Source organism: Cricetulus griseus, chromosome 5 (assembly GCF_003668045.3).
Source record: "Cricetulus griseus strain 17A/GY chromosome 5, alternate assembly CriGri-PICRH-1.0, whole genome shotgun sequence".
NCBI classification, from domain to species: Eukaryota; Metazoa; Chordata; class Mammalia; order Rodentia; family Cricetidae; genus Cricetulus; species Cricetulus griseus.
This window is the reverse complement of record NC_048598.1, coordinates 180,494,742-180,515,368: the sequence shown is the minus strand read 5'-3', so window position 1 is coordinate 180,515,368 and position 20,627 is coordinate 180,494,742. Positions and strand designations below refer to the sequence as shown.

Sequence of the window (20,627 nt, the reverse complement as noted above, 5' to 3'; positions counted from 1 at the left end):
GCATAGGGCAGGTGGGAGAGCTGGCCCTGAAGTCATAAGAGCAGGAGAGGTGGTCCTGCCCCTCATCAGCTACAGTACTCTGGAAAGCGGCCTCTACACCAGGTAGAGCTGACCCTGAATGTTGGTTGATATGGAACATTGACCCTGAGGACATGAAAGCAGGAGAACTGGCCCAGCCCTTTGCTCATCTCTGCAAGGGCAGAACTGACCAGGACAAGGCAGGAGAGCTCACCCTGGTGGTAAGGACAGGAGACACCTGGCAGACTGACCATCGTGCCATTTTCCAGGCCATGAACCAGGATTATGTATTGGTACACCCTAAGATCCAACCCATATGTTACCTGTTGGAGCACCGCAAGAGACTGCCCCTCTAGACCAAAAGATGCAGGATCTCACAGGTGTAGCCGAAACCAGAAGTTTGAACCAGACCAATGACTCTGCTATGAACACTTGCAAGTAAAGATATGTGGAAAAAAAGAGTTCACTGCACGACCCACTATGGCACATTACAGCTTCCATGGTAAGATGTTTTCCTCTATTTCTTCTTTTCTGTTTTGGACTTGTTTTCATTGAACTATATATACATTTCCCCCCACTCTTCCCCTCACCAGTTCCACCCTCCCCCATGCCCCTCAAGCTCCCACTTTACTCCATTAACCTTGTCCTTTTTCCCCTTCATAGGCAGACACATGCATGTCACTCTTAGGGTCCCCTTTGCTACCTCGGATTTCTGGGGTGGTGGACTGTATGCTGGTTATCAATTTCTTTATGACTATATCCACTTATAAGTGAGTACAAATTATTTTTGTCTTCCCTGGCTATCGTAGGTCTTTTGTTTTTCCATCTGAAGTTAGGTATTGTTCTGTTGACGTCTGTGAAGAATTTGCTTGGATTTTGAAGGGCATTGCAATGAATCTGTAAATTACTTTTGGTAAGATTACCATTTTTCCTATGTTAACCCTACCTATCCAAGAGCATGGGAGATCTTTCCATTTTTCTGATCTCTTCTTCAATTCCTTTCTTCAAAGACTTAAAGTTCTTGTCATACAGGTCTTTCACTTGTTTGGTTAAAGTTAACCCAGATAGTTTATGTTGTTTTTGGCTACTGTGATAGGTTATGTTTCCCTGATTTCTTTTTCAGTTCATTTATCATCTATGTATAGAGGAGTGTTGCTGACATTTTTTGAGTTATCTTATATCTATCCTGCCCCATTAGTGAAGGTGTTTATAAGATGTAGGAGTTCCCTGGTAGATTTTTGGGTCTCCTTTGTATATATAAAATCATCAGCTTATAGTGAAAGTTTGACTTCTTCCCATCCAATTTTATCCCCTTGGTTTCCTTTTGTTACCGTATATCTCTTCTGCTGTAGTTTTCTTGTCCCACCAAGTCCTGCTGCTGCTTCAGCCCCAAATGAAGCACACAAAGACTTATCTTAAATATGAAATTCTCACTCGCTAGCTCTGTCTTAATTATTAATCCATAACTGCTAATCTATGTATTTTTACATGGCCTTATCTTATCTGAGAACATCTGGCATGTCCTACCCTCCAGTCCATCCATGGCTTACTTTTCAGGTGCTCTCTGCCTACCTCTCCCAGAATTCTTCTTATCTCCCTGCCTCTATCAGGTAAACAGTGTTTTATTCATCGACCAATAAGAGAAACCTTATCTGTCTTTTATTGTGCAAAAATTTTTCAGCCTCAGAACCCCACTAGTGCTGTAAAATGGCTGATTGTGGTAATGCATAACCTGGAAATATCTTGTTCCTGAGAGATATTCAAGACTAATAAAGGGACATGAATAGAAAGATCATGCTGTAAGTAGATTCTTCTTCCCTCAGATTTTGATGCAAACAGCAAGAGGTTTTATTGCAGTTGTTTAACGGGCTAACCCCTTGTTAGCTCAGGCCTTTCTTCCATCCACCATGGTGGATGGCTAGGAAAGACGCCTCGAAGCCACGGTATAGAGATCTTATAGGGTAGCATAAGCAGAGTGTCTAGGGGTACACACAGCCTCAGGATTGGTGTGCCTCCAGGCTTGCCCTGTATTGATTGGTCAACTGGTTGTTATGGCCCATAGGCCCTCCCAGGGCGGTCAATATGCTCTACACATCATTGCTGTGCACTTGTCTGTAAAACACACACAGAGCCATAAAGCATAGCACCCCCAGCTAACTTCTGATTGGTTCCTTGCCACGAGGCAGGCATCTGACCTCCTAGTGACCAAGGCAAAGTCAGACAAGCACGTGTTAGACTGTTATGGCTGATGAAATGGGGAGCTGGTCCCTTCGTTGCCCCCATTTTCTATTTGGAGATTCCAATCATGGAATCACTGTCTCTCCAGAGTCTCCATCAGGGAATGAGAAATATCTCTCATTCCCTATGTAAGGGAGTTCCTTCTGACTTAGCATTTCAACCAGGGAAAATGGGCAATGTGTTCATTCCCATGCTACTTCCTGCTGACTTTAGGATGAAGTTAGGTACCCAAGAAGGCTGAAATGCTAGTCAAAAGCAAAAAGGGAATTTAGGCAATGGGGAATCCATCAAGAGCTTCTGGTTGGCAGACTCTGTTGCAGAGAAAGGGGGTGTCGGCATCAGCTGGACTGGTTCACATTTCAAAGTTATCAATGGAGAGTTCTCCCCAAGGCATGAAAAATAGTCCTACTCTTTGTCAGAAATTTGTAGACCAAGCCTTAAGATTCATTAGAGCTAAACATAAAAAGGCTTTTATATTACATTATATGGATGACATCCTTATAGCAGAAAAAACAAAGGACTTAAATGAACTAATTTTGAAAAAAATGATTGAGGTACTGACTCAGCATGGGTTAATTATTGCCCCTGACAAAATTCAACATAACAAGCCAATAAATTATTGAGGGAGAACAATCCATAGTGAATATATAATATCTCAAAAATTACAACTTAGGATGGATAAATTAAAGACACTTAATGATTTTCAAAAACTATTGAGAAATGTTAATTGGATTAAACCTTATTTAAAAATTACTACAGGAAAATTGCATCATTACTTGAAATTCTAAAAGGAGATCCTGATTCCAAATCTAAAAAACAGCTTACAAAAGAAGCCTTAAAACAATTAGAATTATTAGAACAAAAGATGCAAGATGCAAAAGTAAAACAAATAAATTATCTAAAACCATGGTCCTTTATTATACTCAAAACATCTTACACCCCTACTGCATGTTTATGGCAAGAAGGTAACATAGAAGGGATATATCTTCCTCATACTCAAATGAAAATGATATTTTCTTACTCTCTTATGTGCAGTCAATTAATTTTTAAAGGAAGATTAATATCCAGGGAATTATTTGGCAAAGAAATGCAAGAAATTGTCATCCCTTATAATAAGGAACAATTGGAATATTTACTTCATACTGTAGATGACTGGGAAATTGCATTGGTCTATTATATGAGACAAATCAAATATCATGTTCCTCAGCACCCTATATTAAAGTTTGTAGAAGAAACAGAGATAATCTTTCCTTCAAAATAACATTGGAACCTATTTCCAATACCCCTTGGTGTTCACAGATGGTTCATCCAATGAAACTTCAGCTGTCTGTATGAAAGGTAAACCTGTAGTTTTTGAAAGAGTAAAAGGAATTTCTGCACATCAGGCAGAAATTATAGGAGTTATTGTTGCCCTTAAACACATACCTGAAGAGTTTAATCTTTATACAGATTCAAAATATGTAGTTTGTTTATTTCCTGATATAGAGACAGCACTTATATCTGGAAATTCAAAAATTGTATCACTTCTGTTTCAGTTGCATATGTAATTCAATTAAGAAAAATAAAATTTTATAGGACATATCAGAAGACATACTGGCTTGCCAGGTCCATTGGCTTCAGGCAACGCTACGACAGATTTATTAACAAAAAACACTTAATTGCTAATATTGTGGAACAAGCATTAGAAAGTCATGCTTTACATCATCAGAATGCATTGGCCTTGAGAAGGATGATCAATTTGACTTGAGAACAGGCTAGGCAAGTTGTGAAGGACTGTGAACATGGTCCTGATGTATATCATGCATTAAAAATGGTAGTTAATCCAAGGAGCCTTAAGCCTCAAGTTTTTGTGGCAAATGGATGTAACTCGTATCCCAGAATTTGGAAAATTGACTTATGTACTTGTTCCTGTAGACACCTACTCTCATGTGGTCATGGCCACAGCAAGAACTGGTGAAGCTATGAAAGATGTCATACAACATCTTATTATATGCTTCTCCTTGTTAGGTATGCCAAAAAGAATTAAAACTGGAAATGCTCCAGCTTATACTTCTCAAGCTTTTGCAAAGTTTTGCATTCAATGGGATATAGAACAAACAACGGGAATTCTGTACAATCCCCAAGGTCAGGCTATCATTGAAAGGACTAATCAAAATCTTAAGGTACAGCTTCTAAGATTAAGATCTAGTGGTCTTTACTATTTACTTTACTACTTTACCTCATCAATTATTAAGCCATGTTTTATTTACCATTAATCACCTTACACAGATGATAAAGGTTTTACTCCTATGCAAAAACATTGGGCCCCCTTACAGCAGACTGTTACTCCTCTAGTGATGTGGAAGGATCTTTTAACTGGCATCTGGAGGGGCCAGATATGTTAATTACCTTGGGAAGGGGATATGCTGGTGTCTTTCCACAGAATGCAGAAACTCCAATCTGGATTCCAGACAGGGTTATTCGAGCCTTCCACCAAAAATGGTTCTCAATCGAGAACCCAGAAAAAAGGAGAAAGAAGTAATATGAGGAATGAAGAAGCTTGGCATCTCTCCTCCACAGGACTCTTTGCCTCCCCCTGCTTCATTATCCACCACGAGGACAGATCCACCCACTTGGGGACAGCTGAAGAAACTCACCCAGAGAACACAACAAGTGGTCTCTGATACCGGGAAAACACCATCAGCAGAGAATTATGTTTCTTGCTACGCTTGCTGTGGTTGCTATGCAGGAACCCTGGCAGCCAAGGACACTGTGCCCACCAGTCCTGCTCCCCCTTCCTTCCCTACTAAGCCAAATTCTTCTCACTGTGATAACAGTTAAAGTCTCTTCTACTGGCCAGTAACTTAGAGTTGTTGAAACCACAAAAAGGACTTTGGTAAGAATTTTTATGTTGACTGAGAAATGAGAGAAAATGTAGACTAAAGAAATAAAGAGAAAAAGGGAAAGAGAAATTTGTCTAAATAATAATATCTAAGGAAATCAGAGGGAAAAGACTAAAGGTATATAAAAAGTTGTAAGAAGTCAAGGGAATTGTGAACTATGTTTGCTATGGTTTCTCATACTTACAAATGCTAAATTTCAAAAATTGGTAATATAAGTTAAAACTTTGACCATATTAATTCTGGTTAAAAAGTTTTGTTTATTTCTCAAAAATTATGTATGCATGTTAGAAAGTTTTGTCTGTTTTCTGGTGTAATTTTTAAGTTTTGTTACAAGGATAGAACTGATTCAACAGTCACCCAGATGATGATGGTTTTAAAGCTGTAAAGGGTATTTAACTTTAGATATTACAAAAAGGCATTAAGAGATTTTTTACGTTTTTTTTTGAGAATACAGTTTTTAAATATTTAAATTTATAAGGCTATGGGACATTTGTGTTCAAGAAATTAATAATTGTATGTAAATTAAAAAGCTAAAATTTAAAGTCATAGCCAAAACTGCCAAATGATAACCAAAAATTAGGGTGTTTATTTCTTATGATGCAGTAAAGCAATGACCTAAGTCTAGAAAAGGGCTTGGAGTAGCTTCTAAGCCCATAGATTGCAATCTTTTGGGGTCTGAAAAACCTTTTTATAAGGGTAGCCTAAGACCACCTGTATGTCAGATGTTTGCATGGATAACAACACTAACTTTGTAATGGAGGATCACCACAAAATGGGAAAGTCTGTTAAAAGGTCAAAGCATTAAATTTTTAAAAGCTAAACCTGACAATATAAAGTCCTAGTCTTATAAAAGCTGCTGACCTATTGTAAGATGTTATGAAATACAAGTTAATAGTCATCCTTACTTCACTTACAGTCTCAACAGTAGCCCTGGTCTCAGATATGAAAAATGCATATTTTGTTAATGATTTAAATAAAACTGTCTCTTTAATACTTGTAAGGCAACAAATTATAGACCAACAATTAGAAGCAAACCTTGATGCTCTAGAAGATGTAGTTTTAAAACTAGGACAAGAGGTGGAAAGTATTAAACTTTGGCTTTCTACCAAATGCCACACCAGCTTTCAATACATATGTGTAACAACATTACCTTATACTTAGAGTCATAATTGGAATCTAACTAAAAATTTGTTGGGAATTTGGAAAAAATAATGGTATTGCTCAGGATATGGCTCAATTACAAACCCAAATCTCTACTATGTGTAAAACACATATGGAATCTACTAGATTAGAAAATTTGGCTCAGTCTATAAGTTCTGGTTTGAGGTCTTGAAACCCTGGTAATTGGCTACAATGGATTAGTATTGTTCTGTGGCTTCAGGAGTACTTTCTTCTTCTTCTTCTTCTTCTTCTTCTTCTTCTTCTTCTTCTTCTTCTTCTTCTTCTTCTTCTTCTTCTTCTTCTTCTTCTTCTTCTTCTTCTCTTCTGACTATTATTTTCCTCCATCTCTACAGTCAAAAGAGATATGTACAAGCTTCAATTAAAAAAGAAAGGGAGAGATGCCACACCAAATCCAGTAGATTCTGAGTGACAAGTTCCACGGACTGAGGCAATAACTTCAAAAGGAGGTCTCCAGGAAATGGTTGTGGAACTCTCATCTGGAGAAAAATATTGGGATGTGATTCTTGTGGCAATGTCTGTTTGGTCTTCTATTCCTTTTCTTTCACATTAACAAAATGTTCCTTAAAGCCTATGCTGACATTTTAAACAAAAGAAATAGATAAGAAACCATCCCCTGAGATGGGGTCACTAGCCATGACCTCATCTCAGCCAACAATAAAATTTCATATGGCTGTACATATGTCATTGAAAGTGGGCTTAAGTGTCTGGTAACAAAAGCTTTTAATAAGAAAGAGTTAAAATAGTTAAAATAGCTCAATACTTCAAAATCTCACAAAAACTAGGTAATAGATGTTGAACAATAATTGACCATAAAAATATATTAATTTGATTTAAAAAATATGTGGTTAGCCTTGAATGATTCTATGTTAGTCAAGGACGGTCCTATGTTTTGACTAATCAAGGACAAATTTTATGTTTTGATTAACCCTGAATGGTTCTATGTTTTGGATTTCTGAGTCACTGTGCCAAGAAACAATAATGTCATATGTTTGTATTTCTTTAACAAAACATCCCCTGAGAAAATATCTCTTTAAAAAAAAACCTTTTTTGACAACTGCAAAATACACTCAGATTCAAACTGCCTCTGTGTGTGTTTCTGTTTGTCACCACCAAATCCTTACCCACCTATTCTTCGAGAACCCTCATCCCAGGGATTCCCATACCTAGCTGGGGTGGTCCGTGGCACATGACTGAAGTTCTATCTGAAGTTCTGGCCAGAGCATACTAAGAAGGTGCACTGTTTCAGCTAGCTAGTCTGGAGCTATCTAGAGAAATATAGTCCCAAACTGGTTTAAGGGTGGTGTTTGTCAGTTCAAAGGCATAAAGCTGGATCAATGGAATTGATGAAGTGGTGTCCCATCCTCTTTGGAGAGTTCAAAGATTGCTCTTAGGAAAAAACTTAAACATTAATATCAACACAGGAATTTCAACTTTTATAGGTATGCACACTGGAAAAGGCAACAATAAGGATGAAAATAAATATTAGGGAAATTAGGTTTTCAGAGAGAGAACCAAGTTTAGACAAATGACAGTCCCTAGCTTTTGTTTTCTTCTGTCTTACACCAATTGGCTTCTTGATATAAGACAGAAACTCTAGATTTTATTTTAACAACATGTTTGGATTTAGAGGAGGAAAGCCAAACCCAACTCAAAAGGCAGCATTGGTTTACATACTTGGGAATAAAGAGTACTAGGAAGTAAAGAGAAATAGATTTTTATATAGAAATAGATCACAAAAAAATAGATAATGGTACTATATACCAGATTCTTGTTTGATGGTTCTTTCTTGGATAGCTATTCTTCTGTTCTTTATGTACCTACACTTTCAGTATCTTTTTAGCTTTTTGGAGACAGGTGTTTCCTGTTTTCCTGTAAAGACAAAAACAAAACAGTCCCCCTACCTTTCAGAGTTCAAATTGTGGGATATGCATTGGTGAATGACTATTCATTTCTAGTCATCAAGAGGTTACTCCTGTTCAAATTAGATCTTGATCAACTTTGATGGTATCCAAAGCATTTCTTCTCCTGTAGAAACATATGCAAAAACCCTACCCCAAATATAACACATATTCTGGTTTCCATACTGAGATCAATACAGTCTTGAAATGAAAGTGGTGATTTTGTTCAGAAGTTTTCTCTACCTTCCAGTGTCTTTCTGTGGATGTTTCTCATTTCTCATTAGCATTAAGGAAGTTTAATTTTAGAAAGGAATTATGTAATCTGTGTTTGGGTGTATTAGCACACCCTGCCTGTTTATAGAACATTTCCTTTATAGGGTGATTCTATCTCCCAACCATTGCTTGAGCTGTAGTCGTGTATGGTATACCAGTTATGTGCTTTATGTTTTAATATTTTAAAAACAGTTCCAATTTGCCGAAGACACAGGCTGGAGCATTGTCAGATTTTATTTGTTCAGGTATAGCCATTATAGCCATTACCTCTAATAGGTTGAAATAACAGAATCAGCTTTTTTGGTGTTCAGAGCAGTGTCCCATTGAAACCCTGAAAATATGTCTATTGATAGTGTCCATATTTTAATTTTCCAAATTCTTCAAAGTGAAACTCATCCATTTGCCAAATTTCATTTCTATGTATACCTTTGGGATTACTGCCTTCTGGCAAAAGGAGTTTGGTTATAGAATGAACATGTAATATATTTCCTTACTATTGCCTTGGCTTGTTGCTAAGTGATGGAAAAATCCATTTTTAAACCATTGCCATTCACATGATGTCTTTTATGAAATTCTGAGGATTCTAGCATACTACCTATTAATAAATGATCAATCTCATCATTGCCTTGTGCTGGAGGACCTGGCAGACCCATATGGGATCTGACGTGTGTTGTATATATAGGATGAGTCCTATTCCTGATTGTTTCCTGTAATTGTATAAACAAAAAAGTTAATTTATCAGGAATAAATTTAGCAGTCTCAATGTGTAAGACGACTCTCTCTCTCTCTCTCTCTCTCTGCATATTGAGAGTTAGTAACTATATTGAGAGGTTCTGTAAAATCCCTAAGCACCGTGAGAATGACATACAATTCTGCCTTTTGTTATAAGGGGTGTGATTTATCCCCTGCTAATGCAGGAGGGAACCTGGAGATGAACATAGCTGAAAGGATTGAGGTGGCCTAGAGACCAATGCTGCAGACAACTTCACTTCATTGTCAGTGTACTTTTGTATGTGGAGGCAACAAAGAAGGCAGTGATACAACGAAGGTTATTTGAAACGTGTGAATATAAGTGAATTGTGCACACACCGAATATTCACATAGCAGTCTTTTCCCTGAACAGAATTGACTGGCACATATGCAGACCATATCTCAGGGAACAGAAAAGCAAGACAGACGCTATACCCAGGCATAGGGTACACTGAAGACTGATGCGCTGTCTATTGCTGACTGGGGTTAGCTTTACATCTGACAGTGTTAGGGAAAAAGACGCTGACACACTCTCTTGGTGGTTTCTTCTTTACTCCCTATTCTTCAGGCATATACTGCTTTTCAACAGCTTATATAGCCCAAAAAAGTTTTTTAAGGTAATATAGGATTAACAATGTGGTTATATTCTATCTTTCAAGTGTATCATTGATTAAAATGAATATAAGCAAAAAACAGCATGTTTTTCATATCCCTAACATGATTAAACATTTTACATATTACAAGTGAAAAACAGTTATCCCAAGAACCCACGCACAGTAATGCCCATGAAACAGGCCATGGATTCACAGGAAGTAAGAAAGCAGGATATTCTTTTACTGGCAGGCTGTGTTTTGCAGTTACAAAAAGGACCACTCACTTTATTACTTATGTTGAAGGGTAATCTTAGAAGGAATCTTAGAGGAATCAAAATCAAAACTTTTATTTGAAAAAGAATCAGTCAGCTCTACATTAAATCTTTAGGATGAATACCCCTCATCTATAGTTACTTTATATCAGGAGTTTGAGGGCAGAATTAGGTAATAAGGAATTGATCATCAACAAATCCTAGCAAGAAACCAAGTCAGGTAATGACAATTGGGCTGCTTTCTTCTTGTTCTCTGACCTTAAGGAGCTCCTCATTCAATGATGTGGCTTTCTAAAATTTTAGATTGTCTTTTTGAGTTTTTTGAAAGCTTGGTTTCAGCTATGGTGCACTCTAAAACCTGTGAATACATCTCCCAAAATTACGAATAGAAGAATCTAAACTAGCTAGGTTACTGGGACTCAGTTATTTTTCTTAATCATTAACCTAAGCAATAGTCTACATGGCTCATCAGTAGCAACACATGTGGTTCATCCTGTGTGACACTTTCTTGTTTTATTTTTTGTCATCAAACTCTCTTTAAACTAACATTATTATTATTACCATTTAGACAGTACTCTAAAAATCAAATCATCTTCATTATAATCCACAGATGAAAGTACACAGTAGGACAGGATGATTGCATGACATGAACACACTGTGTTACAGGCAGTGGGGACCTCCCCACACACAATCACACCATGCCAGATACCAGAGACAGGTGGCTGTGGCAAACAAGTTAAGGCACAGTGGAAGCAAGGACATTCTGGAGTCGGTGGTCATAGAACCTGACCTATCCAAGACTCACCTGTCATGGAATATCCTCCCATGGGCTGACACCTCGAACCTCAGTTACCACCACAGTCTCCTACTACTATCAAAGGAGCAAGTTTAGTGCAGTTCGTTAACAACTTACCACAAGTGAAGAAGACAACAATTTGTAATTTTGAAGATTTATTCCAATGTGAGCATAAGCAACCTGTCAAAGATAGGTAGTATCAGTATCGAAAACCTCCTGTGTCCCCATAACATAGGCTCAGGCTCTTCAGAACTGTGTTCTTGAGTTTTAACTTGTCTCCATGATAACATTCACGTATTCTTTTTGACTTCTTTTATTTTACAGGGACAGGGAGGATAACTCTTTTATTTGGTGTATTGGGTACATATCAGGGCATTGGCCCTTGTTGCTGTAAATGAAGTAAAACAGATGCCTTCCAAACTTCATACTTGATAATCTTAGTAAAGCAAACACGAAAGGCCACTCCAAAGAGCAGTGAGGCAATGAAGAGGTAAATACGACCAAAGACCAATCTTAAATATACTATTGGTTCTTTGCTCTGTCTTATTGTGCGCATGTTAGGTAGAAGGTGTCCGCCATCTAAACTCCCTCCAAATCCTTCTCCTACACAGTGTGGAGGCTCCCAACCTAAATGGCAATGGCAATGCCGAAGATTATTGCATACTCCTCTAAAATTGCACTTTTCTGGGGTGCAGTCATAATTGAGTCCAGTTACAGAGCCGTTGCAAGACCCTCGGTCACAGAAATTACTTTTGGAACACTGAGTGCCATATCTCACATGTCCCACATCTGTTCTTCCTGTTCCCCGATGTTCATCGAGCCCAAAACAGGAAAAGCCAGAAATATCTGACTGATGGAATGAAACGTGATCCTGCAAGCGTGGAAGGTAGGTGACATTGGTACATTGCAACCTTCCGCACATCTTATCTTGATCAGAGCAAGCTGTGAATTCGAGGCTTTCGGGAGATCTATAACAATGTCCAAACCGGAACTTTTCCTTATTGATTTCATAGCACTTTTCACTACCCGCTTGAACACCTGCACCAAAGATTTCCTTGCAATGTACACTGCGATCGGTGCAGTTTCCTGCATAGCAGTACCCCTCTTCTGAGCATGGTGTTCCATCCTGCAGATAAAAGTCATTTGGGCAAGTGACTGCACTCCCGCTACAGTACTCCGGAAGATCACATACGTTCTGGACGCTTCTGCAAAGCGTCCCAGGAGGACTATAGGTGCAGTTTGCACAGCATAATTGTTCATCACAAATGCTATCACGTGAATATTTGCAATCATTCCCACAGCATGGATTTACATAACAAGCCTTGTTTGAACCACAGTCACATTGCTCCCCTTCATCTATTACGGAGTTTCCACAAACAGAATAGGTGTATGATCTGTTATAATAAAAATGATGGTCATAGAAAAGACAGGATGCCTGACCGGGGGTATTGACTATTTTGTTTAGCTCTGAGATGGAACAATTGCTGAAAGCATCTGTTAGCCCAGGATTCTTGAACATAACGCAGGTTGATCTTCTCTGACAAAAACAGTGCTTCTCATCATCAAATTTTAGACCTACAATAATCCCAACACGAGTGGTTACTACCACAGACACATATACATAATATCTGTCATTTTGACCAACAGGGTTTAGGGCATCGCCAGTACATATACTATTTGCAATTGGAACAACGACATGATCATCTGGCCCATATTCATTAATTATATTTGATGTATCAGGCCTTATATTATTAAAAAAGTTGCTCTTATAGTAACGGAGAGCCTCACCATTTTGCAGGTTGTAATCATGCCTAAATGGATTTCTCCATGTATACACAGTTAGGAGAATAACATAGTACCTCACATGAATGCTGTTGAAATAGGTGTCCATTAAACTGGCTACCGAAAACAAATAATGTGCACACCTTGAAACATTATACCGTGCTTTCTTAAGAACTTCACTGGTTGCTTGAAAATGTCCTTTTATAGCAGCAGGATGGGAAGCGTAGTCTCTACTAGAAATTCTGGGAGCCACACTGGAATTTGTTCCAGAGAAGACAGGGTCCGTGTTATGCTCCATGGGCTTTCCTTTGTTCATAGGCCCCACTGCGCCAGAATCAGCTACTACCTGAGAAATAACATGCTCAAACCTGTGTGAATCACTGAGGGGTTTGATTTCATAGGCAAGGTCATCGAACATGACTACCCCATTCAGACCCCCAGAACAAGTATCCAAAGTGACCGTAGATTGGGGGATCTCCTCCAGGAAGCCAACATAGTAACAATCTACAGGGAAAAAAGGAAAATCCATCTGTAGGGCTCCTTGGTCATCCTGAGTCGTCAGCAGCAAGTGTCTGGGCCAAAAGAGAGTCTTTCTTCGCATGTGGATGATATGTCTCTGGCCTCTAAACCGCAAGCTGTAGGAGAGCCTTCCGGGTGCTTGAAATCCCTTGCCATGGTAGGTCACCTTCCGAGGAGTGACCACCTCCGATGAGACATAACGCCATGTGGGACGGCCTTGAAAACACTGGCTTGGAACCAGAAGCAGCACCCACAGTGCAGCCAGTAAGAGGGGGGCCCTGAGAGTCACAGATCTTCCTACCAGCCTCATGCCCCAGTTCAGAGATAACACCATGGATGAAACTAGGCTAAAACGCTCTGCTGTGGCCACTGCCTGAGATGGGAGACACTGACAGTGGACAAAGGGCTTCTTCAGACTCCCAGCCCTGCTGGTTCCCCAGACAACTTGAGCACTTAGGTAACAATTATTGGGTGTGGCAGGAGTGAGTCTGGAATTTTAGCTGAGGTTGAGGTGAAATAGGGTCAAAACAACATCTGTAAGTTCACCTGAGAGAGAAGAGGTTGAAGAAGCCAGACTGTCTCTTCTGAACTCATTCTTTTTTATTTCCAGGCATAAAAAATGCCATGAACACCATGTCAGTTATCTGAATTCACTTGTTTTCTAATGTTGCTATGTGTCTATTTCTAGAAGACAAGTTTTCTTTATCTTTTGCTTCATAATTCTCAAATTTTTGTAAGGGTGAGATAAATACTGTGACTATTAGTCTTAGCTATGTTTTTTTAATATTTTTAATTTGAAAGAAGATTGTTTTACATGTTAAACCCAGGTACCTCTCCCTCCCCTATTTTTAAAAAAATACTTGAATACACAGTTATATTTAAGATTACAGTTAAACTATTAACAATATTTTAAGTTTTTGGACATTTCTTGGGTGTTTGGGGATTTCCACATGTTGAATTATCTCCAATGTTATACCCTGTGGGTGCTGTGCCTGGCTCTAAGCCAGTGTTTTCAAGGCTGTCACAAATGACCTTATTTCTCATCAAAGGTGGTCATTCCTCTGAGGGGACCTACTATGGTAAGGATTTGAACCTGAGATTTTGATCTGAAATACCTTGAAACTCTGGATTTTTAAGAATCCCATAATTGGTGAACATACTTTATCTCTAACCTTGTCTGAGTTCCAGGTGTTCGTCGACTTCAACCCTGACTATGTTTCTTTCCTGACCATTGGGATTTCTTCAAGAATGCAGGCTGACTGGTCCTCAGCAGGGACTAGCTGCAGCTGCTCTTGGTATGAATGCGTAAGAAGGATCAGGCACATACCCTGGGTTTATCATTAGTACTTTCACTTCTCTTATTTTTGTAAAAGGAAAAGCAGCCTGTTTTCCTTCAGTAAGGAAAGGGGGAAAGATGCAAATCCCCACAATATGCGTTTGTCATTTTCACCAGTCACATGTGATTCTTCATCACTATTTAAACTACCCTCTAGAGCAGTATCATTTTCCACCATAGGCAAGGAACTATCTATTCGTCCTGCGGGAGATTGTCTTATACTGTTACTGGGAATGATCGAACTGCTCTGCCTCAGACACTACATCAAAGTCTGCAGCCACAGAGATAGGACACACACACTGCAGCAAATATCATACATGACATGAGCAACACATGGGGTTTTCTAGATTTACCTTCTCTCAATGCTCTGTCCCCTCTAAGCGAACAGGGGACAAATCCTTTGAAGGAAGACTGGGCTCATGTTGCACCTCCCCAGCCCTCCCTGTCTCTCTGAACTAAGGAGCAGGAGCCCCATAAAGGAGCCTCTGCCTCCCCATACGGTCTCCAGCATCCCTGCCCCTAATGCCATCAGGAGGCTCTTAGTAGGGTAGGGAGGGAGGAAGTGGCAGGATCCCTGTCTGGTTGTGTTAACAGGAGATGAACGTCCTGTCAAGAACCAGGGTGAAAGAGAGCATGTGCTCTATGTCCCCAATTTGGGCACAAAGGCTTCTACTGTAGTTTGGGTAAGGAATATTAAGGCTCATGACTCCATTGTCATTTCTCTGAGGCTCTACATACCATAAGGTTATGTGCACACATGACCACACTACACACAAGGGGATAATATGAATAAAGACAAGTGTGTCAATGCGGCATCTACACAACAAGGGAGTGCCAGAGCCAAGAGACTCCAGTCACTGCCCCTCCTACACCAGGCCCAACTCTGTCAGAGCACCTTGGAAGTCATGTCACAAAGGGCACATCACTCCAGCAGATTACAGAGCATGAAATACAGAGCAGATCTCAAATGCCTCCTAGATTTATCTTTTCATTATCTGCCTAGCCAGATCCAAAAATTGGTCCCCCCAGTCAAGTAGACTTCAGGTGCAGGTGTCAAAATCCTTATCTTGATTGAAATCCTTGTGTTGATTGAAACCATTACCTGGAAATCTGGCCAGAGTTTCAGTTCAAACAAATCAATTTGGATCCAGTGGACTCCATGAGGTGGCCCATTTTCTTTCAGAAGAATTCAAAGATTGCTTTTAGGAAATACAACATTGGCTGTGGGGAAGTAAACATTAATGTTAGCAGAGAAATTTTAACTTTTGGATGTATTCATACTGTGAAAGAAAGCAATAAGGAAAATATTAATTATGAGGGAATTTATACTCTCAGAGAAGGAGCTGAGAATAGACAAATGGTTAGTACATCATTGAAGTATACCGGCTTGTTACAATAAATCTTTCTGCCAAAAGCTGCTGAGCCCCACCGCTACGTGTAAGCTTTTCGCCAGCCACCCGCCTGAGTTAGGGCCCAAATGAATACACAGAAACTTGTATTAGGTACAATGCTGCTTGGCCAATGACTAGGATTCTCATCTGTTAGCTCAGTCTCAATTATCATACATCTATATATTTTATAAGACTTATCTTATCGGACACCTTATTGGTGTCCCTCCTTGCCGGTGGATCACATTGTGCTGCTGGAGCAGGAGCGGAGGGAAAAAAAAAGGGAACTTCCCGTTTCTCCTCACTCAAATATGAGTCTCCTTGCTATGTCACTTCCTGCATGGACCACCACTTCTCTACTACATCTCCCAGAATCCTCTTTGACTCCTAGTTCCGTCTAACTTGCTGTCTCATTGGCCAAACAGTATTTTATTTAACAATCAATAAGATAAACATACACAGTACATTCCCCATCACCAGCTGATTCAGTTCAGCAGTTTTCTCTGTAGTCCAGTGTCTTTCTACAGCTGTTTGTCCTTTCTCATTGGTGTTAAGAAAGCTTAGTGTTAATAAAGCATTATGCAACCTATGTTTGGGGGATTTTGTCTTCCAAGCTTATTTGTGGAGCATCTCCTTAAGTGTTCTATTAGATCTCTCAACCACTGATTGTCCCGTAGTATTGTGTGGTATACCAGTGACATGCTTTATGTTATAATATTTTAAAAAGTGTTCCAATTTTGTGGAGACATATGCTGGAGCATTGTCAGTTTTTATTTGTGCAGGTATACCCATAACTGCCATTAGCTCTAACAGGTGTGTAACAAAAGAATCGGCTTTTCAGAGTTGAGAGCAGTAGCCCATTGGAACCCTGAGAATGTGTCTATAGTATGATGTACATATTTCAAATTTCCAAATTCTGTAAAGTGAAAGACATCCATCTGCCAGATCTCATTCCTCTGAATGCCTTTAGGATTACAGCCTGCTGGCAGTGGAGTTTTGTTATAAAAAGAACAAGTAGGTCAGTTTCTCCTTGGCTTGATGCCAACTGAAGGAGAAGTCCTTTTGTAAACCTTTGCTATTTACATGATGGTTCTTATGAAATTCTGAGGCCTGTAGCACAGTGCCAATTAATAAAGATCAATCTCATCATTGCCTTGTGCTAGTGGGCCTGGCAGACCCTTATGGGATCTAATATGTGTAATGTATAGAGGATTACTTCTGTTTCTGATTGTTTCCTGTAATTGTAGAAACAATGAGGTTAATTCTGTGTTACCAGCAACGAATTCTGCAGTCTCTATGTGTAAGACCACTGTCGATGCATATTGGGAATCAGTAACTATATTAAGAGGTTCTGTAAAATCCATAAGCACCATGAGAATTGCATATAATTCTGCCTTCTGTACAGATGTATACGGACTTTGAACTACTTTACTTCCATCACTTTATAACCAGCTTTGCCTAATTTATTGGCATCACTGTAGAAGGTAAGAACTCCAGAAATGGGAGTTTGTCTTACAATGTGTGGAAGAATCCAGACTATATTTTATGAATATACTTCTGTCAGTTTTGGGATAGTTGTTGTTAATCATTCCCAAAAAGTCAGTAAGAGCTATTTGCCAATATTCATTATCCTTCCATAAGGAGAAAATGTCTTCATTAGTTAAAGGTACTATAATTTCTGCAGGATCTTTTCCAGTCAATTGACGAAGTCTTTTTTTTTTTTTTTGATTTTTCGAGACAGAGTGTCTCTGTGGCTTTGGAGGCTGTCCTGGAACTAGCTCTTGTAGACCAGTCTGGTCTTGAACTCCACCTGCCTCTGCCTCCCGAGTGCTATGATTAAAGGTGTGTGCCACCAACACCTGGCTGACAAAGTCTTAATTTGCCATTTAAAATCAAATCAGAAATTTTTTCTGTATTTGTCTTTAACTTTTTATTGTGTTTATGTGGCAGAAAAATCCACTCCAATATGGTGTCTTCCCTCTGCATTAGAATTCCAGAAGGATATTCTCTGGGTGGTAAGATAACCAGAATACAGTCTAAATCAAGGTTTATCTGATCTACATGTGCATCCCATATTCTGGTTTCCACCCATTGTAATTCTTTTTCTGCATTGGAGAAGAAACCATTCTAAGCGAGGTAACCCAATCACAAAAAGACAAACATGGTATGTACTCACTCATATGTGGATTTTAGACATAGAATAAAGGATTACCAGTCTACAATCCACACTGCCAGAGAAGCTAGTAAACAAGGAGGACCCTGAGAGAGAGAAACTTTGTCCCCTGGAGAAGGGGATAGGGCCACCATCCGCTGAGCAAATTGAGAGCATGGGAAGAGGGGGGGAAGCTACGAGAGTGAGAAAGGAAGAAAAGGAAGGATGCAGAGGTCATGAGGGAGCAGAAATTTTGAGTCAGGAGTAGATTAGAAGAAAAGACATATGACAGGAAGGATTTTAGTTGGGGGGGTGGTAGAGGAGGAAGGGAGGGAGAAGGGAACTGGGATCATCGTGTAATTCAATCTTTTTGTAATTCAAATATAAAAAAATAAACATAAAAAACTTTTGTCCACAACCCACCTTGCATTTATATTAGAAATGTAGCACCTGCTGCTGAAACCTACCTTAGCACTGTGTGATTCTGTCCCTTTGCTTTGAGCCAAGGGTCATGTGTTTGCCAGGTGAATGCTCAACTACTAGGCTACATTCTCTGTCCTTCTCAATACCATATAATAGTTGTTTTAAAAGTTGAGTGTAGATGTAACCGAAGAGAATCAGTAGGTAGGGCAGAAAGGCAGAGCTGCAGAAATTGTCCAGAATGTAGACCTCAGAAGCAGCAAGCAGAACTTGCCTGTCTGGAGTGCAAGGACAGCTCACCAAGAACTCCTGGGCACTGCTACTGAGCACACTGGAAACACTCCCACATCAGCAATGGAGCCCTAAGTGCACCTGTGTAAATACATTACACAGCAGCATATCTGCAACAGCCTCAACAGAAAAGAGACAAATGGCCCTCCATGGAAGAACAAACAAATTGTGACTCACTTGCTCATGGGAAGCATAAAGGAGGTTGAGAAGGGTAGAGTATCTCACTGAACAACCTGCTTGGATCACCTACAGTGATGAAGATGAGAAGGACCAGCAAGCCAAAAGAAACAAAAAGTTCTTTCCATAGGATTCTGTTTCACTCAACCCCTGAGAATCCTATAGAGCAAAGTGTAGGAGGAGAGGAGAGGAAGAAAGAAGTTGTGTCCTATGTTGAAGGGCCAGGCCAGTGTTGCCAGGCAACCACAGCATGGTAGAAATACCCCCAGGAACAGGACCTGACTAGGGGAGAGACCATTAAGGAACAACTGTCATGACTTCTCCATAAGTGCCTGTGTAACAACACAAGCAATTCTAAGAGTAACTGCTCCACACACACACACAGAAAGACAACCACTCTGTATAGGAAGGGTCTACACAGTCTCGGGGTATTTAAAGAGGTAAGGACAGGCCTCAAAGCAAAAGTCAACTTCTCCTGACAGTGTGTGCTTTCTGCCCTTGTTCCTTTGCCCACAGGTCAGGGTCTCAAGCCATGACCACCACTCAGAGACTATGCATTCCAGAAGTCCCTGTCAATGTCCCTCAGGGGCCACCCCATTACCATCCAGAAAGGATGAATGAGACCTTTCAGAGAGTGAATGGCATTGGAAGACACGTCTGTGGAAGCCCTAAGCCCAGGTTCCTGTCAGGGATTCCTGGAGAGATACAAGCCTAGGAGAGAAGGCTAGATTTTGGCTCTGGATGACTCAAGTCTACACTGCTGCCTGTGCTACCACTGGACCCTAGCCCTGCAGAGCCCTAAGCCTTCCACAGGCAGGGCTTTTTGTGAAGGCATCTTCTACTGTGTTAACTACGGTAGCTACCACAGTGGTATATGCAGCAGCAAAAACCCACTGGGAACCTTTGGGCCCCAGCGGATGCATCAGTTCCAAAAACAGTGGGTCTAGAGGAGCTGGCACCTAAGGGTCTGTATCTGAATCTTGACCAAGAGACACACTGGTTGACACTAAACCATCACAGCATTTCGCACAGACCACAGAGTCCTCATAGTACCCTAAAATCTGCTCTCAACAGCCTCTCTCTCAGAGGTCAGGGACACCACCAGAAGCCACTCTTCTCTCCACCTGGACTAATGTCCCCTTCCTATAGCAAAAGCCCTAGAGATCTTCCTATCATACCTGGAAACACTCCAATCTTGACTCAGACAACCTATAACAACCATCCAGAAACCCTTGATTTTGGCCATCCCCATCGGGTTAGCATCCACAAGACAAAGGTGCCCCCATTACAGCCTCAGCAGGGGATCATCAGGCACCTGGGGACCACAAGGAACCTGTGCTGTTTCTACCTGGTTCAATGCAAGAATAATGGTATCAGGTTCCTGAGGGTGGGACTGACTTCATCTACATAAGGACTAGTGGGGGTACAAAGTACAGGAAGATCCCACAGTCTACTGCTCACCTGAGAAAGGTTCTGTGCTCAATTCCTGGATCATCATGGATCTGTCAAAGGACAGAATGCCAGTAGTCACCACCCTGTGGTTCCACAGCCAGAGATGCTGCAATTCCCTTTTCTGGGGTGAGGAGCTACCCTTCTAAATTTGTCCTGCCAAACACCATGAAAGTCCAAGGAGGCCATGGTAAAATCTGTTCTTCCTGCT

General features: G+C 40.2%; 1 protein-coding gene and 1 gene segment (V, D, J or C); both read right to left on the bottom strand.

The window, feature by feature from the left end:
• Positions 1-20,627, bottom strand: part of LOC103161202 — a 359,419-nt gene that overhangs the window by 274,840 nt on the left and 63,952 nt on the right.
• On the bottom strand, positions 11,270-13,537 carry LOC100758249 (disintegrin and metalloproteinase domain-containing protein 21-like). The gene has a single exon (XM_027416690.2). It carries the CDS (start codon positions 13,535-13,537, stop codon positions 11,270-11,272), a length of 2,268 nt encoding a protein of 755 aa, XP_027272491.1.

Coding starts and splice junctions, on each gene's coding strand:
- LOC100758249 (XM_027416690.2), bottom strand. CDS start 13,537: ATGGTGTTATCTCTGAACTGGGGCATGAGGCTGGTAGGAAGATCTGTG.